The sequence below is a fragment of the Falco punctatus genome (genome assembly GCF_963210335.1).
Source record: "Falco punctatus genome assembly, chromosome: 7".
Taxonomy (NCBI): domain Eukaryota; kingdom Metazoa; phylum Chordata; class Aves; order Falconiformes; family Falconidae; genus Falco; species Falco punctatus.
This window is the reverse complement of record NC_137587.1, coordinates 69,797,667-69,824,381: the sequence shown is the minus strand read 5'-3', so window position 1 is coordinate 69,824,381 and position 26,715 is coordinate 69,797,667. Positions and strand designations below refer to the sequence as shown.

Here is a 26,715-nt window from a genome sequence, read left to right as displayed (position 1 = left end):
GGAAGGCGGCCGCGGTGCCGCCACCCGGGGCTGTGCGTGTCTCTGACTGACCAGGGACCGCGGGGCCGTGCCGCAGAGCCAGAGCGGAGCATCCTGCCCCGCTGTGCTGGTGGCCCCAGCGCTCCTGATACCGGTGAGTGGGTTCACCAAAGGCCACGTTCCTCACGGGGTTTGAGCCGAGTCTTTACTCAAGTGAAAAATAGGTACCGACACCGTAGATGCTGAACAAATCTTATACCGACTCTGGTTTTCATGATATTTAAATATTTATTTAAATTTAAAAATACTTTTCATGGCACCAATGATTTTATGCTAACTAAGATATTGAATATGTAGAAAAAGGTACATTTTGAAGGAAAAATGTAACTTACAGTATTTGGCACATGAAAGGTTAATTCCTAGATTTTGTTTTTTATGAAAACTAAGAAATTCACATTTTCAGGTATTTTACCATCTACTGCTTAAAGATGCAGTATGCTATGAAGAGATATTTTTTTTTTCTTCTGATATAAGAATCTATGGAAACAACATTTTAATATAAAGACAGGTAAAACTAACAGGTAGTGAAACACAAGACATAATATGGAACATACAGGAAAAACATACGATGAAAAAAAATCACGAGTTCTCATGGTTTTGCAGTAAAACGCTGGGTGGAAACTGCAGAGGTAAAACTAGGGCCGGGTCTGCTGCTGCTCTAGAGGGAGCCCGTGTAGGGGGTGCCAGGGTCAGGGTGTAGAGGCTGCGCTTTGGAGGGAAAATGTCTCATGTACAGGGCACGCGGGGCCGGGCGCCTCGCGGGCGGATGGGCTGTGCTGTTACACCACGCAGGACATCAGCAGTGAGGAGGAAGAGGAGGAGGAGGAGGAGGAGGAGGGAATGCTGCATCTTTAACCCTGGGTGAAAAACGTCAGGTTCAGGACTACCACGCACTGCATAGAAACACCATAACTACGGACTGAGGTAGGAACACTACACTAAGAGTTAATTTTGCTATGTTGCATAAAACAGGATTATCATGTAAAAATCAATCCTTCTCCTGGCAGCGCTCGTGAGGGCTCGGGCCTGCTCAGGATTAGGGGCTGTACGTAAAAACCCTCCTCGGCCCTTGTGCTGTAAGCGGGCAGCCGCGGCTGCATCCTCGGTGGTGAGACCTGACGGCTCAGGTCTTTATTCCCCCCTCCCCCAGACAGTAGTTCAACAGGACCTCTCGTTATTGCCGTGACAAACGATCCAAGTCTGGCCGACTTGCGCTGTTGGATCAACCAACATCATCCTCGTGCTCCTTTGCCAGGCACCGGCCGAGCCGGGGCCGGACCCGCACGTGTGGTGATGGATGGTGGGATGCTCAGAGACAAGAACGTGGAAATCAGGCTTTTTAAAACTGCAGTTATGGCCCCAGCTTACGTAAAATCTCTCCCTGAGATGAAATAAAACTTGCTCACCTGTTTTTCACCTTTTTTCTTGTTAAGTATGTCCAACTTCTCAACCGAAACAGAACTGGCTTTTATTGCTCCCTGTGTAAATAGTCTGCTGCTTCCCAGGTAACTGAAGGTCCTGGTGGTTACGTCACAAGTACGATGAGTTGGTTTTATTGATTTTTGCTTAAGAACAGACAGGTGTAATGGTTGTCCATTGGCTTGTTCAGTGTCACCTCCACTCCTGCGGTTCTGGCCTTTTTATCTTCAGAAAAGTCACAAAATTATAGCTCCTTTCTCTATTCCAAAACTAGTGACGGGTTAATCTGGTGTTAGGCTTCCGAGCTACAAAAGCATTTACTCTTACACCATTTGCTCAGCGTGAACCGCTTGGTACAGCGCACCACGGTCACCCAATCCGTAAAGTAAAAAAAGACTTGATTAGATTCAATAACAAAATAGCATTTTGTTGTTAAAATAGACCTTGAAACAGTCTTTTTTTTTTTTTCTTTTTTTGTCTTTTTTTTTTTTTGTCTTTTTTTGTACAAAACAGGTACAATTTTGGAGGCTAAAGGTCTTCCTAATAAATCCAACACGGTCACTACCGGCTGCAGGCCCAGGCTGGGCCAGGAGCGCCTGGTGTGTGCTCGCCTGCCCGTGCTCTCCCTGCCCTCGGGAGCGCGGATGCTTCAAGGCTTAGGAAAAGCGATGGAAGGCTGAGTGCAGCGCAGGACGAGGGCTCCCGTGCGCCGGGCGACGCGGGGAGCCAGCTTGCACGCACGCCTGGGAGTGGGGGGAACCGGGGTGTCCCCCGATAGCGTCACACTGCGCGTCGCTGTGTAGGAGACTCCGGTTAGCAAGGAGGGATTGCTGCAAAGCGGTACTTGGAAGGTGGTGGCGGTGGTGGTGTGCACAGTGGTGGATTTAATAATGTAACAGTACACGAGTGTTTAAATTAATACTCAGTAGCACCATTGCTAAAGCTCCTGCATAATAGAGCATCGCGAGCCTCCCGGCTGATGCTCGTACCACGGTGGGTGGCAACACAGAAATAAATTCCTCTCTGCCCGGTGCTTCCGAAGTCATACGCGCGTCTGTGAGAATCGAAACGGTAAAGTGTTGTGCGGGCTCCAGGGGTGGGAGCAGTACGGCTGAGCACGGGGAGGAGGCGGCCCCGGGGGCTGCGTCCACCCCGTCTTCCTCCCGGAAAGCCGCCTCCTTGGCCGCACCGTGCTGTGGGTCGGGAAGGGAGGGTTAGTGTGTGCCGAAGGCGCCCCGGCGGGTCCCGCGCACGGGGGACGGCGGCAGGTCTCTCCCCAGGCCCCCGGCTAGTTACGTGGCGACTCCTGCCTTCAGGTGTCAATGAGCAGGCTTACCACGGCGCGGACTTTGCAGGCAAACCATCGCCTGAGGGGACAAAAGTATTGGTAATGGAACTGCTCGAACTCGGGGGTCTGGCGGATATCGCGGAAAAAGGCAGTGTCAAGGTCGGACTCGGTAAGGATGATCAGGAGGAGGAGCAAAACAAAGAGGAGTCCAACTGTCACAAGGAGCAAACGCAGGACACTTAAAACAAACTTATTCACCTGTTCCGCCTGTGCCGCCCCCAGGCCGCCGGCACCCGGGCACAGGGCCCGCAGCTCGCTGCCCAGCTCCTCCGCCTCGGCCGCCGCTGGCGTGCCGGCCTCCGACTCCTTCTCCTCCTCGATGCTGCACGGGGCCCCGTTCGCCTGCCGCGAGAGCAGCATCAGCTCCAGGCTGTGCTCGGCCACTGGCGTGGGCAGCACGCTGTCCGCCGGGCTGTAGTTCTCATCGGCGATGACGGCCACCCGCTCGCTGCTCTCTGTGCGGCCGCTCCGGCCAGCGGCTGTGAAGGCATCGCCGTGGGAGGCCGAGCGCACCGGGGTCGAGTGGGCACTGTCGCGCAGAGACTCCAGGCCTGGGGGAGAAAAGGGGGGATGCTCAGCGGTTCCACTGCCAGGAACCCCTCCCTTCAGCCCAGCGGCCCTGGCAGGGATGGAGCACAGCTGCCTTGGCTGGCGCTCCTTGGTTTTGGTCCCTCATGGCCGGCGGCCACAGCTCGTGACTGCCACAGTGACGCTCAAACACCACTGTGACTTGTCACTGTCACCGACAGCCCTGGCTGTCAGTCTGGACCAGGGGCAGGGGCCTGGCCTTGTCCTCAGTCGAGCACAAACACCTCGTGTGCTCCAACTGCTACGAAGGTCGCTGCCCCCGGCTGCTTGAGCCCCCCGGCAGCAGTGCCAGCCCCTCCGCGGCACAGGCAGGGGTGAGCCGGGGGTGGGGGGTGGCAGAAACGCAGCCCAAGGGGGCTGGGCCAGGGACAAGCTCTCCCCGCAGCACCACTGGAGACAGCTGAGCCCGCTACAGCCCCCAGGGTGATCCTTAGGGATTTATCCTTCTGGATTTGCCTCCTGTCTGGCACAGTCCTCACCTGTGGGAGCCCTGGGCCAGCCTCTGCTGCACACCTTGGGGCAGAGAATTGAAAGACGAGCTCAGGATGCCACAGGCGTGAAGCAAGGGCTGTGCCCGCCGTGTGCAGGATGGCCCGGAGCCACAGCCCTGCCATGCACAGGAGGCTTCGGGGGCTGCACGTTGGGCCAGCCTCACCGACAGCTCCGATTTCTGCTGCGTCACTAAAAAATGAAATGTTTTACACCCGCTCAGAAATCTGGTTTAGACCTGGCCAGGAGCCACGTGAAGAGCTGGGCTGCCCTTTGCACTGAGGCTGAGCGTGCCGGGCAGGAGAAAGGCAACTCCTCCTCCTCCCCCACGCCCTCCCAAAAACCCCGAATTCCAAGAAACCCCCACAAGTGCAGGACTTGTTCCTTGCAGTACTCACAGTGAGAGGGCGAGCGATGCAGGGTGGGAGGTGGCCAGGAGCAGCGAGTCCCCAGTGCCACCCTGCAGCCGGCCGCGAGGGGGACAGTGCTGGACACACGCCCAGGTGGGGAGAGCACAGCGCGCCAAAGCACCGTGGCACACGGTGTCACTGGGTGCCCTGGCCCCACGCCCCGCCGAAGGGTGAAGCGGAGAGCCCCGAGCCCATCCTGCCGGCGTTCCCCGGGGATTTGCAGCCTCCGCCTTGTAAATGCTCCCCAGATGCCCAGGGATCAGCTTGGCTTAACGCGAGTGCCACTGCGGGCACAGCTCCGGCGATAAGCGCAGGGGAGGAATAAACATGTTCTCACCCCAGCAGCTATGTTTTCTCGTGTGTCACAGAGCTCATGTGACCCTCACGGCACCCGCCGGGTCCCTGATGGGGTTGGCACCCGCTGGGGTGGCAGCAGCTCAGGGCTCACTGTCAGCAGAGCAGTGCTGGTCCCCCAAACCCCAACCATCCCCTTCCCTCCTTTCTCCACGGGACTGCCATAAAAAGCTAAAAAATCTGGGAAAGCTGGATCCAGCCTGAAAACCAGAGCTGCTTTGTGGTAATAACAACCCAGGGTCCAGCCAGCGCAGGAGACCCCAGCCACTCCCCGCAGCACCCATCCTGCACCCCACATTCCTACATCCAGTCACGTGGAGCCCGTGGGGACCCCCGGGGACGCCCCTGCTGAAGAAGAGCCCAGAGCCCGCGCAGCCCGGAGCGTTACCTGGTGCGGGGGCATCCCCGGGGCCGCGCGGAGCATCGTAGCCAGGTCTGGGGAGAGCCGGGAGGAGCGGCAAAGCCCCCAGAGCCCGGGCCAGCAGCTGCGGCCCCAGGGCCAGCACCCGGACCCTCACCTCCCGGCAGCAGTGGTTGATGAGCCGCAGGTGGACGCTGACTTTGGTTTTAATCTTTATCAGGCACTTCACCATGGCGGCACGGGCAGCGGTGGGCCTGGCCCGGGGCACGGGGCACCCGCAGGGACCCGCTGCTCGCCCACTGGCGCGGCTGGTGCAGGCGGCGCTGGGGCCCCGGGGTCAGGGCTATTTTGGGCTCCTGCATTTCCACGGGACTGAGCTGAAGGGAGAGCGAGGACAGGCAGCTGCTGGGGCAGGGGTGGTGCCGGGAGGCTGTGCCTGCTCAGCACCCTTCCCTAGGGGAGGCTACTCGCTGCTCTTGCCCCCTCCCAACAGCACAGGGACGTGGGGGAGAGGGTGCTCATTTAACTGGGTGGCCGAGGTGACCCTGTACGCAGGGCTGCGCGGCTGCCAAGCACGCTTCGGCCCCAAAATCAGCACGGCTGTCAGCCCTGGGCTCCCTCAATGGAAATAAACACCCTTCCTCCTCCGAGGGACCTCAGGCGGCATTTCTGCACCCTGTCCGTGCCGTGGCCCTGGGAGCCGGATCTCCGCGGCCGTGCTGGGGCTGGCTGTGCACCCCCGCCTTGCTCCCTGCCATCCCCGTTCCCTCATCCGCTTCCCAGTTTTCCAAACTTCTACGCATCTTCATGTGGCCCCGACACACACCAGCAGCACCCACCACACACACTGCTTTCCACCACCGCTGTCACTGGGAGTCAGACGCTGCCATCACCGGTGGGTACAACAGCCACAGCCACCAGTGTTGTCCCCAGACCTGCGGGGCAGTGCCAGGGCTGGTCCCAGCATTTTGCCCTCTGCCAATCCTCCCTCCCAGGTGCAGCCCAGCCCTGGGACAGTGGCCAGGGGCTGGCACAGTGCTCCAGCTCGGCAGACTGGAAGAAAATCGGCATTTCCGAAGGCAAGCCATGGGGGGTGGCCAGTGGCCGGCCAGGAGCAGCTCCCAGGCAGGCAACCAAAAGTCCTTTCGCAAACCAGCCTGCGTGTAGGTCAGACCCTGGCCCTGTGGCTCGCAGTACCACCCTGCCCTGCCGGGCCCCCGCGGGTGCTGCCGTGCCTCGCCAGGCAGGTCTGCTGTGCTTTCAAGCCAGGGTGGTGTCTGGAAGAGCAGCACGAGGCACGCTGGCGTGCGCAGGACCAGGCTGCCAGTGCAGCTTCAAAGGAGGGCTCGCTCCCCGCTCCCCTGGGTCAGAGCTACCAGGGCAACCTGCAGCCTTCTGCTGTTATTCCCAAATTAATCTAAATTAACATGACTGAGAAGTTCTCCTCTGCTTTGCGTCTGCACTGGAAACTTCTGTCCCACAACCAGCCCTCCGCTTTGCCTGGGCTCAGCGATTGATGCCAAAGTGGCTGCAAGAACAACACCTGGCGCTGCCCAGCCTCCTGCAAGACCCTGGGGACACACCAGGGACCTCCCCTGCCTCAGCGTTCCCCCACCAGGGGCTACAAAAACCAGCTGGAGGTGCGAGTCCGCTTTCTGTGCGTGCCATATGTTTGCATATGTGGATGCAGACACATATATGTATGCCCACACGTACACATGTCCGCGGTGCCGGGGCTGCCCCTGTCCCGAGCCCCGGCAGTGGCAGGAAGAGCCGCCCCATGCCCTACCTTCCATGATGGAGATGTGCACGGCTCTCCTCCGGGTGCGAGGCACGCTGCTCAGGCGGGGGCCGTGGGTGATGGAGGGGCAGCTCCGGCTTGGCACTAGCCCTGCCCTGGGGACAACAACAGGGACAGTGTCAGTGCAGCTCTCCTGCTTCGGTCCTGTGGCTCCCTCGGCCGTCCCGGGGAGCCGGGCACCAAACCCCCGGGAGGCCCCAGCCCCATGGGCTGCACCCTGCCGCTGCTGCCGGGCTCTTACCGGTGAATCTCGGGCGGCTCCCTCTTGATCTTAGCGCTGGACTCCATCACCTCCTTTGCAACACGGCCACTGCGGGTGGTTTAAGAACAGCAGCGGTGAGGACACGAGCACCACACCAGCGAGCTGTGAACTCCCCCCACACACAGGCCGGTTATGGGAGCTCTCCCCATGGCTCCAAGGGAAAACAGAAATATTTGCTGGAAAGAGGGGTGATGGGAAGAGCAGGGAAAGGCTGGGCTGGCACCTCCGCTGCCACATTTCGCTGCTTCACCTGGCAAGAGATGCTGGACACTGTGGGGTCACCTCCCCTCTTGGGGACACACACACCAGGGGCACCCAGGCCCTCCTGTGCCACCATCGTGCACCTTGCAGCTGGGGATCTGGGGATGCACTGGGGTCTCTCGTCCACAGAGATACGAGGTCCCAGGTCCAGGCTCTCACTCCAGGGCCATGGAGGAGCAACACCCGCCGGGAATTTAGGAACCGTGCTCATTCATTTCACTCCTTGTTCTCAAAACCCAAACCCCAAAGCTCCCCATCCACTCCGCTCCTCCACTCCTGTCCCTCCAGAACTCTGCAGTTCTGGGGCTGGGGAGAGGGATGTCAGCTGTGAAACAGAGGAAGAAGTGGGGATGGCCTCACTGAGGCAGCAGCACTGCAAGAGGAGGACCCTCAGCAAGTCTTCAGCCCACTGCAGCCCTGAACCGCTCCCCAAAGCACGTCCAGAGGAGCACCCGAAAAATATATCCAGTAACTGCTACTTACTGTCATTATTTACCTGTATCGGAACCGGCTTCCCTTGAAGAACAAGTTGCTGCTGGACACCGTCCGGACCTGACTCGACTTCTCCAACCTGCAATGGCACCAAGAGCTGCGTGAGCACCCTGCGCCACCGGCCAGGTGCTGAGCACCTGGGCAGGGTCCGTCCCCTGGCACTGCTTCACGGCAAAGCCTTTGTCTGACACTGTTTCCAGTGCACCTCATGGGTGGTGGGGACAGATTGCTCTGCCGATGCTGGTACAGCATCCCCCCCACCAGACTGACCCCCAGCATCAGAGGGTGGGAGCTGCGTGCCGCCAGCGAGGCCAAATTACAGGAGCAAAGCCATGGAGATGTGAAATACCATCAGGAATGAAACAGGCCACAGCCAGCGGTGGGGTGGCACCAGCTGGTGGGACACAAGCATCTGGTCCATCAGGGCATCACCCCACAGCCCTCTCCACTGACACAGCATGTCCCTGCTGGCAGCAGAAGTGTTGCCGTACCTGGGCTCTGGGATGAACCTGCTGCCAATGGCTTCTCCAGTGGCTGGAGGGGTCTGGGACCCACGTCCCTGGGGCCACCAGTGAGTGCCCACACGCAGGAGCGGCACAGGGCTGAAGCTCTCCAGAAGCTAAAACCCTCAACAAAACCTCTGCGTCACAGGGGTGTGGGAACAGGCCCGTCCCAGGCGGGCTGGCACTCACTGGGGTCACTCTGGCCAGTGGCAAGTAAAGCCACCAGGAAGGACAGTCCTATCTCCCCATCATCACACAGGAGCCGGCCCCTTGCCCCAGGAGGAGCCCAGCAGCACCTCGGCTGAGCCTACAGTCCACTCCACTGGGTGTGTAATCCAGCAGTAATCTACTGACATGATTAATCATAAAAAGATTTGTAAAGCAATATTGCAATTTCATTTCATGTTAATATAATGAGAAATGAAACCTGCTGATTGCAGCTGCTGATTGCAGTATTCCCAAAGAGAATACATCACACGCTTTATCTCGCATCTTGCTGATTAAAATAAAACTCATTACAAAGCACAAAGCAGGCTATTTTTAAGTACAACATGAGCAGGATGGTAAAACCAAATTGTTCCACCTGGCACCTCCCTGGTTTTCTGGCAGACAATCCAGCCCGTGACCTCTCCCTTTCTGTCTGACAGCCCAATTAACCAAACCAGGGGCAGGAAAGTTGCCTTGGTGGCCAAGAACCAGGCAGCCAGAGCTCCTGGGGAATGACACCACCTTCCCCATCCAGGCCAGAAGTCCTGCAAAAGCCTGGCAGCTGGCGGGGATGGTCCCTCAAGCCACTGTCCCCAACTGCCCAGGCTCACAGGTGCAGCCCAGACTGCACATCACCTTCCCAGTCCCTTGAATATTTCCCATGAATAATTACCTTGTTCCCAAAGAGCTTAGAAGCAGATTATTTCTGAAAGTTTTTGAGCCTGCCCCATTAAAAGGCAGGCTTTTCTAAAGCGCCCCAGGGCACTGGCTTGACTTCAGTGGGGATTTTTGTGCAGGATTCAGCACAAACAGACCCTGCAAAGCCATTTTGAAAATCCATCGCAGAATATTAGATCAAAAAACCTTCCTTCAGTTCCGCCAGTGTCCATCCCTGCTGCATCCTGCACTGGCCACAAGCTGCACTCACAAAACCTGAGCATCTGCAAGTGCGGCCAGCTCCGAACAAGCTGCTATCAACCAGGAAAACGCTGAACTACATCTGCTGTTGTGGACAGGACTCATGCTGGTTGCTCAGCATTAAAAGCTTAATCGCCAAACAGTTAGTTTTAATCTCCTGATTAAAGGTTTGCTGTGGAGGAATGAGTGCAGCAGGGGTGGGAGCAGAGCCCCCAGTCCGGGGGCACTGGTACTTTTGGTGGCTGGTGACTCTGCTGGGGCCACTGGGACAGGGGTGCCATGTGGCTGGTGACAGCCAGTGCCGGAGCCCCAGTACCTGGATGGAGCCCTCGGGTGGGTGCTGTGCTGACCCACGGGGAGATGCAGAACACACCACCACGCACGCCCGGGTGGCCAAGCACTTACTTGTAGAAAGCCTGGTTTTCTATCCCACACTTCCAGAGGTGTTTGCAGGCTTCTGGTGTTGGGGCAAAATATGTGAGAACGATTTTCTTTTCCTAAAGGAGAAAGACAAGGAGTCAGCAGGGGAAACAAGTGAGTGATGCCCACCAGGCAGAACGCTGGGAATGTGGAGGGAGGCCTGAGCAGCTGGAGCTGGGGAGCAGCACTGATGCAGGGCAGATCCTCCTCCAGAGCCGCTCAGGACACAGGGAAATGTTGGAGCATCAGCAGACACCCTGGCATGGCACCTTGCACAAGGGATGGGCAGACATCTGTGCCAGTGACCTACCACCCACCTCCTCTGGCTTCCCTGCCTTCTTAAATACCCGGAAATAAATTGTTATAAACATCATGCTGATGGCTTGCGTGGGAGCCAATTTCAGCCAGAGGTTTTTTCAGGCTGATTTCATTAACCAGGGCTGACCGAGCAGAGCAGGATGGTGGTAACAAATAACCCCAACAATCCCAAAGGTAGCACACGGCTGCGGCAGGCAGGCACGGCAAGAAGCTGTGGGAGGTCCCAGGCTGCTGCTCAGGGCAGAGCCCCTCTCCTGGGCACAGCCCGGGGCTCACCTGGGGTCTGCAGGCTCTAACGCCCCGAGCAAGCTGCCAGCAGCAGCAGGGAGGTGACCCCAGTGCTGCCACCGAGGTGCAGCCCCTGCCACCCTGCCTACGTCCCTGCACCACCAGGCACAGGGTGACGCTGCTGCAGGCTGCTCACGGAAAACCCGCTGAAGTAAGGACCGCGGCTGCGCTCGGGAAGTCCCATGGGAAGGGAAAGCACTCACCTCTTTCTGACTTACGTATAAATAGAAAGTCTTCCCTTCGAATTTCATTTTGGTCACCTCGTTCCTGAAAGGACAAGGACAGGCAGGTGAGAGGCACCGCCGCCCGGCCGGCTCACAGGCACGGCACCGGCCAAAGCGCTTGCTGGGAGCTGCAGGCTGAGCACTGGTGCTTGGGGGTGGCAGTGGGGCAGCTTCAAGACCCTGTTTTCCATCCCTGGGAGGTGCCACAGGGCAGTGAGAGGAGCCCTGGCTCAGAAACCAGCAGCTGGAAGGGGGGAAGCTGACAGTCAGTGGGGTGTCCCAGAGTCACTGGGACCTCATCACATGGACACTGGCTGGGTGGCAATGCCAGCTGCAAGGGACACACCGGCCAAAATCAGAGATGCAGCAAAAACCAAGGAACAACACAACCAGTTTCAGAGGGGCTGGGGGGCTTCTGGGGGACTCAGCCAACACGCAGATGATGCAGTTTAATGTAGACAAATGTTGAAAACAGTCCGGGGCCACAAAGCAAACGGAGAGAGAGGGCAGCTCACACAGGGGAGCCCTGCTGCATGCTGACCAGGAGCAGGCTTAGGGGCCAGGGTAGAAAAGCCCCTGGAGCCGGCAGCGCAGCATACAGCTGCCACACAGGAGGCAGCCAGGCTCCTGGGCTGCTCCAAGGGTGGGACAAAGCAAGAAGTGACACCCTGAGCGTGCAGCATGGCTCCGCTCAGCACTGCTCTCCCGGTCTCAGGAGAATCCCGCTGCCCCACAGCGGAGCAACCACACAGCACTGTGAAGACGACCTGTTTTCTCCCCTGCTTGAGATGCAGGTGTGCCGGTGCAAGCATGCGTGGGGGACAGGATGGGTTTTCCAGCTGCGGCAGCATCGCTCCCCTGTGTCCCCTGCTCAGATGGGGGCACTGGGGGCACTTACCACCGTCATGCACATACAGACACCACGCCCCTCACTCGGTGCAGTGTGAGCACCCGGGGAAGGCACCCGGCACTGGCATCACCCACATGCCCTGTCTGTGGGGGCTCACCCAAGCATCCCTCAAACACCCCAGGGTGATGTGGGGCACTCACGGCCCCTGCCCTGCAGCACCATGCACATCTTGTGAGCAGAAGCGAGCCAGCCGGCGCGGCTCCAAGCAAGCAGGGCACCATGGGCGATGCTGGGGCAGGAACTCACCATTTGATGAAATGAACTCTCTTGTTTCCCTGCAGAACAACAAAACCGAAAGGAGTGAAGGCCAAAAACGCCGCGTTCCCCGACACATCCTGGAAGACAGCAACAATTTCTCATCAAAATATTGCCAAGCCAGCAAAGCTTATACATCAAAAGCAATCCTCCGCCCTAAAGGCGGCAGCGCTGCAGAATCCTCCACACCATCTCTGCCAGCAGGATGCTCCCGGCAGGCTCACCAGGACCATGACACCCTCCACACACAGCAAAACCCGCAGCCGAATAACACGGAACACGGCAGCCGACCCAGCAGCGCTAATGAGGAGGAACTACAATGCAGCTGCCCTGTCCGCATACAGGAATAAACAGTGCAGGCAGTGCCCCACCAAACCTTTCACTAGTAATTAAACCAGGAAACAGTAAAAACCCGTTACACTTGACTCCCTCAGAGCCCTTCACAGCCAGTGCAGCTGGGCGGCATTGAGACAGTTTAAAACCAATAATTAGTGTCATGTACAGAGCAAGGCAGCAGTTTAACTTAATCATAATGTCTAGACTCCAGGGAAGCTATTGTTAACTGCATTGGTGTGCATGGGAAAAACAGATACATGCTGAATTTTTAAAAATATTATCAAACAGTTGCGGCCAGTTAGTAATTGTTAAGACTCGCCCTGACTTTTTTTTGGCCAGCAGACAGTCGGATGGCTTTTGAGGGATGCTGAGCCAAAGGGAAGGTGTGGTGCATGCCAGGCTCAGGATTTCTGTTGCACTGGGCAGGAAAAGCAGGCAGAGAATTTTACAGGGGCGGCTGCAGAAGAGTGATGTTTGGTGTCTGCGATGTTTTCTCAGGGGAAAGCATAGCATGGGGCAGCTCTGCTCGCCACTGAGATGCCCCATGCACAGGCTCTCTGCATATTGGAGGTACAACTCTCCCTCTCTGCTCCAAGTTGTACCCTTCCCTGGCTTAATTAAGAGGTGAAACCTCTTCTCTGCTGTTTGCTTTCCACCCAGGGACACTGGATCCCAGTTACTCTGCTGGCATGGTGCAGAGGTGGCAGGGAGCCAATGTTGTGATAAGATCTTCTGAGTCTGAGTAGAGAACAAATTGGTTTAAAATTCAGATTAGATCAGAAATCTGTCTTAAATCTGTCAAGGGTGGATGACCAAAAGCAGAGAGCCCTGAACCTCAACCCAATACTCTGCACAAGGCAAGATGTAAATCCCCAGACTCGGGTCTCAGACGCAGCAGCCCTGTCTTGCAGAAGAAGGAAGATTTCTGCACATCTTTGCAAGTACCAGCCCACAGGTAATGCCCTGGGCTGCCCAAAACGCTTTGGCTCTTTCCCAAACCTGGAAAAACCTTCAGGAAAGGGAGAAGCAGGGTCTTGGCAGGGGGGTGTACCCTCACAGTGGGCACAGACCCTGCTTGCCCCTGTGCACCACTGACGCAGCGACCCATCAGTCCTGTCCTGACTACGGCTAACACTGCAGCCGCTGCAGCCTGAAGTGTCAGGCTTGAAGCTGTGCGGTTTGGGGGCTTCCTGCTTTGGGACGGGATGAGTGGGGCTGAGCTTCCCATGGTCACGGGAAAGGGGGGAGCTGGGTGCCCCCAGAAGGATAGGGGATGCTGGGGGAGAGGATGGGGAGCTGAGGGCACAGAGGTTTGTCAGGGGCTGGGGATGCTACATGTGGCACAGGACCCTACAGGGAAATAAGAGCAAAGCACAGACCCCACCAGCACTGGTGCTAAGCCAGATGCACCAAGCACCACTCCCAGGGCAGCATGGCCCAATCCAGCCGATAACGCAGGAAAGCTGAACCGGCACAGTGATTCAGCTCCTCCAGCCTGGCAACCCCTTCAGCAATACCAGACTGCCAGTAAACAGGACATCCTGCACCCCAGGCCAGGTATATTTACTGCAATTGTGTATTTATGTGGCATAATTAAATTAAAAGCCCCAGGGGACCACAGAGGAGGCACTGCCCTTAAAGTAAAATTCTCCATCTGCTCTGCATCCCGCATCCATCTCCAGGGTGATAAGGGACCAGAGACAGCCACATGCAATGACATCTACAGTCAATAAAAAGCATTTCAAACAGAAAACTGGATTACTGGCCAGGGAAGAGCAAAGTGATAGACTGTCTCTGGCAGATTAATGCTTGTTGGTTGCTCAGACACATTACTGACCTTGTTACTGCCTCCAAATTACATGCTTTAGCAGAAGATGATCGGCCACTGTCTTTCATAGCTGTCTGCATGTGAAAATGCTTTCTTACAGCCTCCCTAAGTACACTCTGGAAGGATTTCGGAGCGCTTGCCCATCGCACTCCCCTCTGTGCGCACATGCCTGGTTGGGGCTGGTTTTTAAGGCTGGAAAGAGCTGCCGGCTCCAGCATATCCCATGTACCATGGCTCTGCCAGCACCAAAGCCCACTGCCAGGTGACAAATGGCTGCATTTGGGACCAGTCACTGGTACCTCTGCAGGTTGTTACTGGCTGGAGCGAGAAATCCAACACAAGCAATAACATTAGGAAAACTGTTTTACCTTGCAAGGGTGTGGGTCAACCCCATAGGTCTCCAGAGTTTGGGCTTTCCTGAGAAAATTCAGCTCTGAAGTAGCTGGTGTCTGCCCGCTACAGGAAGGAAAGAAATAGGAAAGAAAAAGAAAGAATATTCCATGAAAGACATGAATGTGAAAGTCAAGTCCTTGGCTACAGAGTTTCTGTTAACAATGAGAGGCATCAGCCATGGCATGTTCTCGTTACATTCGTTAGCACAATCAATCTGCAGCAGGAGACCAGCACTGGAACCCAGCCTTTCTTCTCCTGCCAGGTTGATCCAGCAGGAAACACACTGAACCAGCAGCACTAGAAAGGACCAAAATTCAGGAGCACCGGCAAAATTGAGGGCTGAATTCCGTATATGCAGCACAGGCATTTCTTCAGGGGAGAGGAAAGAGGAGCTTGCCCAGCAGCAGCCCACAGCACGTAAGGGCACAGCTCTGCTGGGTTTCCAGGAGGTTAAAACCTCACCGTCCTCCCCAGGGACCGGCTGTCGGGTCAGGAGGCAGCCCTAGAGGCACCACCAGTGCCACAAGACAATGGGGCTTTGCTGAAGGCTGGAGGGTACTTATGGCGGGGTTGGTCACTGTCCCCATCCTGCTGGGGAAGACCAGGGACCCCCTGGGCCATGCCAGCTGAGCCAACAGCCAGGAGCAGGCAAAACCCCTCAGGCCTCCCTGGGACAGGAGGGATCAGGGCTGATTTTGCACCAGGACTGGACTGCTGCATTGCCAGCATATTTTTTTTATTTGTCTGCACTTTTCTGTGGCTTGTCCTTGGCTGCTCCATCATGCTTTCCCTTCAGCAAGCAGAGGTTTGGTGGGACACGACAGCTCCTCTCACAAGGCGATCTGTCGTGATGCCTCTATGCCATCAAATGACCTGCTTTCCCAAAGCCTACTCTGTTCTGTATTTTTGTTTCTACCAACACTGCCAAGAGCACCACTGGCTCTCAGCTGGATCTGACACACAAGAGCGGTGAGCACACATCCTGTGGCACAAGTGAAAATCCTGAACAGGGTTAAGAATCAGCTGAGCATCAGTAATCCCTACAACAGCCGAAACTCCCGCTCAGCGAAGCCCCCAGTTGTACCTCAGCTCCGACTTGTGGATCTCCGCAATCTTCCTCTCCAGCTTCTCCGAGTGTTTGGGAAAGAACTGGAATTTGGAGCTGTAGCCTTCTGGGTGCTTCCCTGGGTCATAGTCCCCAATTTCGGCTGGTGGGAGACAGAATCATTCAGGAACAGCAGCACAACCCAGACCGCAGTGTGCATCCCCCTCCCAGCAGCACCTGCCTCAGCAGCGGAGCTGGTGGCAACCAGGCACAGGGCTCAGAGCATCCCAGAAATTCTGCTCCAACCCAGCCATGCTTCCCATCAGGAGGGATCATTTGTAAGACATTAACTGTGTCCAATTAATCTCATCGTTTGCTCGGGAATCACCCGGCAGCAGATGGTCGCTGTCCCAAATTTATTAATTCCTCAAGCTATTTGCCAAGAACCTCCCAGGAGCTGCACTGGGTCCGTGCGATGGCAACCTTGGGGTGGTCAGCCCGGAGCACCGTGGGGGCACCCCCGATCCCCATCCCGGCCCCAGCCAGCTGCAAACGAGGCAGTGAGGGAATTCTGCTCACCCTATGGATACAACTGCGCCTTGAAAAAATGTAATTAGTTGGAAGTCTGTAAAGTGACACGAAGAAGAAAAGCTCCTTCCCCTCTTTACCTAGCCCAGAGAAGTGCTGCTGGGTGACCACGGGGACAGCTGACACAGCAGCTCTGCCCTGCAGCAGGGTCCGGGGCTGCCTGCTATGGCTGTAGGCAGGGACCTGACCCCCATCTGGAAAACGTGCTTCAAGCCTGGGCAAGCTGCAAATGCAGCTACAGATCTGTCCTCAGGACAATCCCAGCGGCCCCAAGCACTGAGACCAGGGTGCAGAAATGCCAAAACAGCCGGATTTCTGAGCTCAGCCCTGCTCTCTCCTCGGCACGGGCTGAGGCAGCTCAGCTCGCTCCCCCAGCACCCCGCCGGGGCCAGCAGTGATCCCTGCTGACATTTCGCTGCAGCATGGCTGTGTAGCTGGTCCCTCCTGCTGGGATTTACAGTAATCCGGCAGCCAACCATCGCTGGGGGATGAAAGGACCTTGCTCTCATTTAATTCCCTCCAGCCTCAGGTCCTAAGTGAAATGGAGACGTTACATTAATTTTTATGTTTCCTGCTTAAAACACCAAAAGGGAGGAAATACACCAGGCACTGTGAAATAACTCCAAGATGCTTTGGAGCTCAGACTTGTCTTTTTTAATTGCTGAGGTGCATCCCTCCAGCTCATCCCAGGGATGTGAGCACAGGCACTGGGGGGACTGCAGAGAGCCACACTGGCATCGTGGTGAGCCAAGAACCCTTGGGTAGGGAAGCCCACTTGCACCCCCAGCATCACAGTGCTGACGGCACTTCAAGATGCTTTTCCACCACACCAGCACCACCCAGCTCTTCCAAACAGCCTGACAACCCCTCGCTGAACACCCAGGTGTTGCACCACATCGAGCAGACTGGCCACCTCCACGCGTTGGGAGGCAAGAGCAGGCAGAGCCATGTCGGCAGGAAAACAGGCAGGAGGGCGGATCAGGCAGAAAGTTTTCAGAGGTTTTTCCACCTCCTGCTCCTAACTCCACCGGTGCCTCTGCAACTTGCTGACAAAAGCACTTTCTTTGCCGAGGTGCTTGGCAGCAAGCAACGAGCTTACCCAAGGCCGTCTTCATCCATCCTAGCAATCAGCAAGACTGCATTTCACTCTGGAGCCCTCTTTGCAACTGCAAACCGCAGGTGCTTGCCAGAGTTACTGCAGGCTGTGCACAGCCACGGAGAGAAGTGCTTTGTCACAGGGCTGCTTCTGTGCCTGGACAAGCACAGAACCAGGAGCCACAGGCTGAAGATGCTCACAGGGATGCTGCTGCCCTGAAATGCAGGTGGGACAGCTCAGGGAGCAGATGGCAGTGCAGCGTGGCTGCTGGGGCTGAGACCCCAACACCAGTCCTCACCCTCCTCTAGGCCAGCACTGCACGGCACAAACACAGCCTTGAAGCATGAGCCCCGCACTGGCAGGATGACATTTGTATTCTAGGTGCAGTGATCTGTTGTAAGTGAAATAATGTAATCAGTACTTAGCATGAAAAGCAAATTTATCTTGTCAAAAAGCATTACCTTGAAGGATATAGGCGGCCAACAAAGCAGCATCGGAAGTCTTGCAGAGGAGACGGCCGTGGTAGAGATCCCTTTTGATCTGCAGGAAGACTAAATACCTGAGGACAGAAGAGACAGTCCATTTGTTAAGCAAAGCTTAAATGACCTAAACAGGCAATATAGATGTGGAATATCTGTCATGAGACACTTGCACTAACATTTTTCTCTGAGTTCCAAGCAGCCCATTTACAAGACAATACTCTTCCTAGAAGCAAACAAGTGCTAATTACTGGGCAGTTCCCCAGTCAGGATGGGTGCTGGAGCCCAGATCTACATGTCCCAGTCCTACTCCAGCATACAGGGACACTGCACGTGCCCCGGGGCTGGCACCTGACCCAAGGGCTGATGGAGGTCTCCACTGAGGGCAGAGCTCCGGCAGAGCTCCCTTGGGCACAGAGATATGCAGATTCACATTTGCAGAAAGGAGGAATCTCACAGACAAGGGTGTTGGTCCCTTCTGCCCATCAGCCCCCGAGTCCCCCGCAACGATGCTTCACCCTGTTTTGGACAGCAGTGTCTGAACACAACTGCAACCGCCCCAGCCCATCACGAAGTCGCCAGGGGCTGAGGTTCCCAGGGACGATGCTCTGAAGGGGGTCTTGTGGTCCTAAGCCCACCAGTCTGCTGCACTTCCCGGTCCTGCATCCTTGCCTGGCTGCTCAGCTTCCCCATAACATGATTTTCTCCTTCCCAGACTTACTGTATCCTTCCAGGTCTCTGCATATGCACCCACTTCCCTCCTCCATGCTCGCCAGTGATCAACACCATATCATTTAGAGCGAGCTAGCCCATGTGCTCACCCACCTCTATCTCCATGCACCAAAGCCCAGCGAAAAGATAAACTCTATATTGGAAAATTACACATTTGAATAAATTTAAACCTAAGTAACAGTTTTGGCTGAGTCATGTGGCAATGCATTTGGGAAAACCTTTTCGTGGTAAAACCTAAGCCATAGAGTGAAGGAGCAAAATGGAAATTGGAGTGCTCAGAAACGTGTTTAAATAATCACACTTGCACTTTGCAATATCTCAGTCACGCTTCATTTCTCAAATCCGTATTTATGATGAGATAAACCACTAATTTCCACAGATAAAATATATTAAAGAGAAATCCAGTTATTAAAGTGTATGAGTCCAAGGGAAAATGAATTTTAAGCCCAGGTTTTGGCTGTGGTTGCAAGCACACCTCGAACGGCAGCAAGCAGGGGCAGGTCACCCGTACAGGGGGCTCACCCTGACGCTGTGGGGGGCTGTCAGCCCCTGACCCCAGCCCCTGGGCAGACAACCTGAGCCTGGCTGGGCTGCAGAGCTCCACACGCACATCAGCTGCAGGGCACAGAAGAGGCAGGAGGTGACTGCAGTCCCAAAGCTAGGCTCATGTTTTATTTGTGGGAAGGAGAACAGTCTTCTGCTCCCCATTCCCACCACCCGCTCCGAAGCACCAGCAGCCTCAGCGGTCGGTGGTCAGGGCATCCAGTGCTCCGGGTGACAAACCCTGCTGCTGCCTGGGCACACCTGCATGGGGCCAGCCTGGATGGGGACCCCCAGGCTCAGCTGGCAAGCACCCCCACCACCCTCTCCCAGCACAAGACTTTAGCTGCACCAGCCCCTCCCCAGCACAGGCCTCGAAACAAATGCATAATCAAACAGACTTCACCCTGCCAATCTCCCAGCCTTGCCCTCATGCCCCCTGCCCCAGAAACCCTGTTCCCTTTAAGCAGGGAAAGTCTTCAGACCTGAGCTGGTTTTACAAACAGAAACATTCAGCAGGTGCCAAACAAGTTTCCCAAAGCCTTGCCTACGCCTTGGAAATATCCCCTGGAAAGGGGAGCTTCCCAGGTAGCACTGGCCTGTGAGATGAGGCCGCCTAAGAAAAGGACATTAAAGATGGGAAATATTTTGGAGCTTGAACCAGCAAGCTCCTGGGCTGGCTCTGTCCCCGGGAGCCACTGCTTTGCCTGCAAGCAGGTTGAAGGATTTCCAGAGACCCAGGAGGTGAGATGCTCACCCTGCCCCCAACACTTCCCCCAGCACCACCCCGAGGCTTTTGGGTCCATCTCCCACCCTCTGGAAATGCTAAATCCCTGACCTGCATTTCAGTTCTCCTTACTGTGCTTGACAACTGCAGATGTTTGCTAAGCTCTGATTAAAGGAAAGAAATACAATTAACATATTGTATGTGCAGCTTAATGCCCACATAATAGCTGTCCTTACTCGGAGACAGTCTGTGGCCATTTCACATTTAAATTAAGGTCTGATGGCTATACAGGGTTGCAGTTGATGGGAATAAATGCAAAAACTGCAAACTAAATAAATGCCTCTTAAGCAAAACAAGGAGACGTATCAGTGTGAAACTATTCCTGGACACTTCTGTTGGTCCCCTAAAATGTCCCTGTACAAAAAACCAGAGCAATCCTAGCCAAGAAAGCTGATCACAGCACAACTCCTGGCAGCAGCAGAAAGACTGGCATTCTGGACATGAAGACACTTTTAAACAGGCCCAGCAAAGGCACACAGGGCTCTTTACAAATGCTCAAATGCTTTCCTCCTCATCTGCATCTCCCCTCTAAGGTCAGACCCAAAGAACCGAAACTTTCTCAGGCTTCCTAACAACATCTTAAGAGGTTTTTTAGTTTTGTTTTTTGTGCCCTTCTGCAAAACATAAGCAAAGCTGTCATTAGTTTTCTTCATTACCATAGGGAAACCAGATTCCAGAAAAGTTTTTGAAACACCTCACCATCCTCTACTACTTCTAACTGATCTGCCCAACAAAAATACAGAGAGCTTATTCACACAAATCTGAAGTAAAAGCTGAGCCCAGGTATATTCCAAACACGCTGCATAACAGGCTGCAAAAACCCAGACGTCCTCTCTCATTTGCTGCCTGCTGAAATAGACTGAAAATCCCAAGAATTAAATCCTGGAATATATTTAGCTCTATCAGTAAGCCTACTTAATACTTGACACGCTTAGCATGGACCCCAGCTATTCACTGAGAATATGTAGTGGCAGCCAGAGCAAATGGAGAAACGGCAGCCCAGCGTGGGGCCTGGGTGCAGGGGGATTCGGGGCTGCACGGCTTCAGGCTGCTGAGCCTGAGCCCCCCAAGGGAGTCACAAGGGCTATCTGCCACCGTTTGAGGATTTTGGGGACCAAGATGTTGGGGGTCCTGCAATCTGCAGCAGCTGACTGTCCACAGTGCAACATGGCATTTCCAGCCTGCTTTGAAGACAGCAAGAGAGGTCTGTGCTACTTTTGTCCCTGTTTTTTACAGATAAGCCGGGGGGGGGGGGGGCTTCCTTCTCCAGGATCGACCATCTCCTGCCTCAGACTAAGGTGCATCACAGGTAAGAGCCGAGGTGGGAAAAGGGGAGCACTGCAGCTGCGCACACAAATAATCGTGGTTCTTCCCCACACCCAGACCCTTTGTTCACAGGTGCAGCTCACTGGCTTTGTCTGGAGCCCTCACCTGCATTTTGGCAGATGGCACCCTGCAAGATCTGCACCCTTTCACACCCCAAACCTAGATCCAGGGCATAGCCAGGAAAAGCAGTTCTGCAGTCATTTCTTCACACCTCACTTCTCCAGATCATCTCCCTGACGCGGACTTCACATAAGGACACCTGCAAACGACTGAAAGCAGAAGGAAAGCCAAGCTTTTCCCTCCTAGAGCTTGCTGTGATAATCAGCGGGTCAGCAGCTGGCACTTTTTGCCCCAACACACTTTTGGATCCTCTGAACTGATTTGATACTTTTTTTTTTTAGTGGCCTGCAGGTGCCCACGTGCTGTGAGTGAGCTGACCAACTTCCTAAAGGTACAAGCAGGCCCTCGATTTGAAACTAGGGAAAACCAGTCAAATAGTCTGAAAATCAGGACGGCAAAGCACAGCCTGGCAGAGGGGAGCAGCAGACACCACCAACGCCATCCCAGCGCCTGCTCTGCCCTCCCGCCCCCTGTCCCTCCCTGGGCAGAGCTGTCGGACACCACCACGGCTGCTGTCACCCAGCCAGCTCTCAGGTCAGGCTGAAGAGCTTCTTGCCCCTCTGCACCTCTGCACCGTGGGCAAATGATGCAGCCTGCACCCCGCACCGGGTGTAGCAGCAGCAGAGGCACTGCAGCAGCAAGCAGGTCCTGCCCCTGGGGTAGGTGACAGCCTTGGTCCCGGGTTGGTGGGGACAGTGGGGTGCCTATGCCGTGGCAGCGCTCTGGGCCCTAGGCACGCTCCCTCCAGCATGCCTGCACCCAGTCCACACCATTTTTATTACCTTTTCCCTAACAAACCCCAGGCTTGTGAAGACAAGTAAGATTTGCAGCAATAACGGCAAAGGGTTCCAGGGGAAATACGCAGAAATCTTTAGCAAAGGTGCCAGCCCAGCTGCCTCAAGCACAGACCTGACCCTCCACACCGTGGCAGGCAGTGGGGCCTGGGCTGCTGTGCCCCGGAGAGCCACAGCCGCTGGTTGTTTTCCAGAGCTGCTGCAATTTCTCTGGGAGTGCTCTTCATGTCCTTCCTTCTGGCAGGAAGAGCGACATGAAGAGCCCCTAAAGATAGAAACTCAAGAGAAGCGCTGTCAAGTTCCTGTATCGCAGTTTATCACCCATTTCTCCCAGAGCATTCATGCCCCTTACGTAAAAGGGATGTGGCTAATTACTTCCAGAGGAAGTCAAGGGAACTGGAGACACTCAAACCCTTCCCAACAGACCAAGCACACATAATGACACCCTGAGCTAAGGATGTGCTCAGGCAGTGGCACTAACAGCTGATTCAGAAGTGGCAAAAGTATCAGCAGAAGCAGAAAACGGACCCTCACAGGAGAACTGCTCCTGCTTGAACCCACCTTCCTGCACTGACCAGGACTGGGGGCTTCCAGCCAGCAGGAGATATTTTGCAGAGCCACAGGGAAGGGCACGCACCTGGTGCAGCCCAGGAGCCATTCTGCATTGGCAGCATGGTCCTGAAGACATGCTGGACGTTCCGGTGAGCAGTGCTGCAACTCTGAGCACTTTGCCCTGGAAACGTGGTTTTTGTAACTGCCTGCAGCTGAAGAACAAGTCAGTGGGTTTAGCCCCACAGCCAGCGCTCCCCGCCAGGCACAGTGGTCCCACTCGCTAACAAAGTACAGGTGGGCATTTCCATGCCTTTCTTCCACAGCTGGGACAACCCAGAAACATTCAGGTTTGATCGGAAATCTAAATGGCTGTTGCTCTCCCTTGACTATAAACCGAAGCTCAGCAGAGTGTTCCTGCCTTGGCCAAGCCTTTGCTGCCCAGTGCCGGCCAGTCCCACCACGCCAGGTGCCCCGTCCTTACCTGGTGATCTCCTCCTTCAGAGCAGCAGGGTCCGTGGGATAAAACTTGACACGGAAGCACATGGTGAAAGGAGGCTGGGCTGCAGCAAGAACAGCAATACCGCAGTCACCAAACGGCAGCGTTTGTCTCCTCCATCCTCCTGAATAACCCCGTTCGAGGACACAGTCAGATATTGCTGGGGGTCTCACCTGCCCTCCCTCTTACTCCCAAACACACCCAGCTGCCCTTGGTAAGGAGGGAGCAGATGGGCACAGGGCCATTCCCCACTGCAGCGGCCATGGTGGGAGCAGATGTCCTCGCTAAAGCCGTGGGGACGTGCCCATGGCACTGTCTGCCAGCCACACAGCCCGGTCCCCGCTCGCCAGGCAGGCTCCGGCACTGGCAAACCTCATTTACCCATCCCTGTTGTTTCTGTCCTGGTCTCCAGCAGGGCCAGTGCCCTGTGCCTGTGTGCTGAGGGGCAGGGCCGGCTGCTTGTGCGGTGGGACCAGTGGAGGACGATCCCACTTTCAGCCCAGCAGAACAGCTTTATGGATAATCAAAAAAGTCCCTTTTTCTGGGAGATGTGTTGGGAATTGACCTCTGAGGGGAAAGACCGGAGAAAATGGAAATACATCTAAAACGAAAGGAGCACACACTGTTTATCTAGGACATCTGCTCGCAGCAATACTCACCCCTCATCTGCTTCACAACTGACTTGGTAAATTCCAGCCAATGCTGAAACGAAAAAGAAGGTAATTAAAGCAACTCAGTAACAAATACTTTCAATTAATAACATTGACTCTTTGAGGCAAAATTAAAGAAACAAAAAAAACCCCAAACCTCTGCTTGAAATAAAAGCCTATGCTGTGACAGATCTGTAAGCTGCATGGCAGAGGGGGTGGGAGGGGGGCTGCAGCCCCTGCTTGTCTGTCTGGCAGCCAAGGGAGGGCCCGATCAGGACCCGAGCCCCAGCATTCTCCATCTGATGTGGCTGGGCATCGCTCAGCGGGTGGTGAGCAATTGTACTGTGCATCACTTAGTTTCTCTTCTCACTTCTCTTTGGATTTTATTACTCTCCTCTTCTCCCTCCTTTTCATTGTAATTGTTATTATAGTTATTATTTTTATTGGTTTTATTTTATTTCAATTATTACATTGTTCTTATCTCAACCCTCGAGTTTTACATTCCTCCCTGATTCTCCTCCCCATTCCCCTGGGTACTGGGCAGCGAGCAAGTGGCTGTGTGCTACTTAATTGCTTGCTGGGGTTAAACCATGACACCACGTTACATGCCAAAGGCACCCTTCTTCACCCTGAGCAACCTCCTGCCCCGGGTGCTCTCCTCACCAGCTAGCTGAGTAAGCAACCACAGCAAAGAGGTGACCACTTTTGACCAGGAGCACCTGGTCCCCAGTTGTTAAAACTGTCCCTCCCTGGTGCCACACGGTTACACTGGATGGTGCCAAGGAAGCGTATGGACCGGCCACTTGGAGATGCGATTTTTAAAGCCTAAACCAAGGTCCAGTGTGCAGAAAGCATAAACTCACCTCCCTGCAGGCTGGCAGCTCCAGGGAAAGTGGGGCTTTGCCCAGTGGGCTGCTCACCTCACTACGGCCACAGGGACATGCAGGTCCTGGTGTTGGTGGCTGCCCGTGCCAGCAGGTGGGAGCGCACAGCAGCGCGGTTCTGCTGCGAGGGTGATTGCTCTGCAGCACTGGCTGCAACGACTGCCTGAAATCGCCCAGCCCAGCCCCAGCAGGGACCGGGATCTGTAACTGCAGCACGACACCGGGAAGGTTAAGCTCAAGCCTGTATTTCTGAAATTATACTTCTGTGCCATCAAAAAGAAACCATCAAGCTCTTGCCTGCAGCAAAGCCTCTGCAATAGCTGCTGCTTTGATTTGACATTGTTTGGCCAGGCATATTTAGGGAACAAAACGTTGTCAGTCAAGAAGCAGCTTCAGATGTCTGTGTGTTGGGAAGAGGGAACCCTCAAACACCAAAACACGAAAGCAAAATGACTACAATTAAGACAAACACTAGTTAGCACCAGGGATTACAGGCCTTCAAAGATGCATCACTGAAAACTGGATTGCCATAGAAAACTCTTAAATATTAATGTCTACCACTGAGGCAAAACCAGCAAGCAGTGGCTCCACGCAGCTGCACGAACTGCACTGGGTTTTACTCGGGCTTTTCTGGGGTGCATTTGGCACCTGCTGCAGATATGCTGCTGGTAGCACTGCAAAAACCAGTGACAGGTCAAGGTGGCCACAACACGCCCTGTTATCTGGGGGTCTGGTCCCTTGCATTGGTAACTCCTGTGACTGTGCAGGCACAGCCCCCTGCTTAGGAGGCTTTGGGAAGCCTTGGGGCAAGGGGGAGTCCCATGGGAATGCACCCCAACACTGGCAGCGAGCAGTCCTGGGACTCCGACAGCGGTGTCAGGACAGGGAACATCAGGGAGGGTTCCTGCAGGAGATGCCTGCCCAGGTCCCAGGAAGCCACCACAGGACCAAGGGAACCTCCGGGTCACCATTGGTCCCCACCATGCTGAGAAGAAGCACTGTTGTCTTTTGGACTGGGCTGAAATGATTTCAGATCCTCTGACCCAGACACAACAGAGAGCTGGGAAATGATGGGTAAGGAAACAGGATTTTTTTCCCCCTCTCTTTTTCTCCTCTATCGCTGCTGTCCATAGACCTGCGCTCTCAATAGACACATCTCACTTGGAGCAGCCCCAGGGCAGTGCACAGGCTCCTCTCGGCCACGCTTAAAAATTAAGAGGTTTTCAATGACTGCCACGTGCCCTCCCGGCAGGAGCTGTAGCTGTGCCTGGAGCATGCTGCGGGCTGCAGCAGCCGCCTCTCCCACATCACAGGAGCACTGAGGCTCCCAGACCAGCCCCGGGCAGAAGCAGAGTCCAGACCCACTCACTGTGCTCCCCACCCCCGCCAGGCTGCCAGCCAGGCATATGGTAGAGCACACCTTCAATAAGAAATACTGACTTGCGCATCAGAAATAATGGACTGAAGTGACAGCTTAGTTCATCACCAGCTTCAATGCAGCACTTTCAGCTGAGGAAATGCTAAACCAGGGCAACTCTTTGATAGGCACAGTGTCCCTGAGCTGCAGGGCTGGGGCTGGCTCCCACGCAGAGGGGTCTCCTCGCTCCCAAGCAGTCCCCCACCGGGATGGCTGCTCAAAGCTGACCTCTTACACAACCCTCATGGCCTGAACTGAAACAGATTATTCCCAGAACCAAAGCACCAGCAGAAGGAGTGTTCTTGGCATCATTGTGCCAGCTCTGCCTCTGTGCCCCTCTCCCTGAGTGGCTCCCACACTGCTGCAGGCAGCCGCTACCCACCAGCTTTGGGCTTTGCAACCAGCGTGCAGGAGACCCTGGGCACTGACCCACCACAGATAACAGCAGAGAAACAGCCTCTCCTTGCACCAGCTCGGACAAGAAATAGACCCTGTGTTCTCCATCTGCCCACCATTTGCTTCAAGTGAAGATGCTCCAAGAAAATCCCCGATACACCTCCTCCACACAGTGACTGCACCGAGGGGGTTTCCAGAGCACTGTGCCGAGCTCTTGGTGAGCACAGACTTCAGTAGCTCTCCACCGACTGTGCCCACAGGGATGATGCATAATAATCCGTTATGCACAGGGTTTTATTTCTGCATGTGTTTAAAGAGGCAATTCACAAAAAAGCAGGGGAACAAAGAGCCAACACAAGTGGAGTGTCAGTTAATGATCCCTCAACATC

The 26,715-nt window shown here is 55.2% G+C and overlaps 1 protein-coding gene across 3 annotated transcripts in view; it reads right to left on the bottom strand.

Moving 5' to 3' along the window:
- Positions 1 to 1,428: 1,428 nt before the first annotated feature.
- The window catches only part of FRMD5 (FERM domain containing 5), a 110,807-nt gene continuing 85,520 nt past the window's right edge, over positions 1,429 to 26,715 (bottom strand). Inside the window, exons 3-15 of one of the 3 annotated variants that reach the window (XM_080395016.1) lie at positions 23,639 to 23,681; positions 22,965 to 23,103; positions 17,615 to 17,712; positions 15,509 to 15,632; positions 14,400 to 14,487; positions 11,859 to 11,947; positions 10,682 to 10,745; positions 9,858 to 9,949; positions 7,829 to 7,903; positions 7,051 to 7,119; positions 6,798 to 6,904; positions 3,005 to 3,357; positions 1,429 to 2,825 (exon numbers count right to left, since the gene is read on the bottom strand). In XM_080395016.1, coding sequence (XP_080251142.1) covers positions 2,778 to 2,825; positions 3,005 to 3,357; positions 6,798 to 6,904; positions 7,051 to 7,119; positions 7,829 to 7,903; positions 9,858 to 9,949; positions 10,682 to 10,745; positions 11,859 to 11,947; positions 14,400 to 14,487; positions 15,509 to 15,632; positions 17,615 to 17,712; positions 22,965 to 23,103; positions 23,639 to 23,681 — 1,389 coding nt within the window. In that variant the 3' untranslated portion in view covers positions 1,429 to 2,777. Of the gene's footprint in view, positions 3,358 to 6,797; positions 6,905 to 7,050; positions 7,120 to 7,828; positions 7,904 to 9,857; positions 9,950 to 10,681; positions 10,746 to 11,858; positions 11,948 to 14,399; positions 14,488 to 15,508; positions 15,633 to 17,614; positions 17,713 to 22,964; positions 23,104 to 23,638; positions 23,682 to 26,715 lie in introns of all 3 variants that reach the window. The other 2 variants (XM_080395014.1, XM_080395015.1) reach the window with 2 other exon arrangements.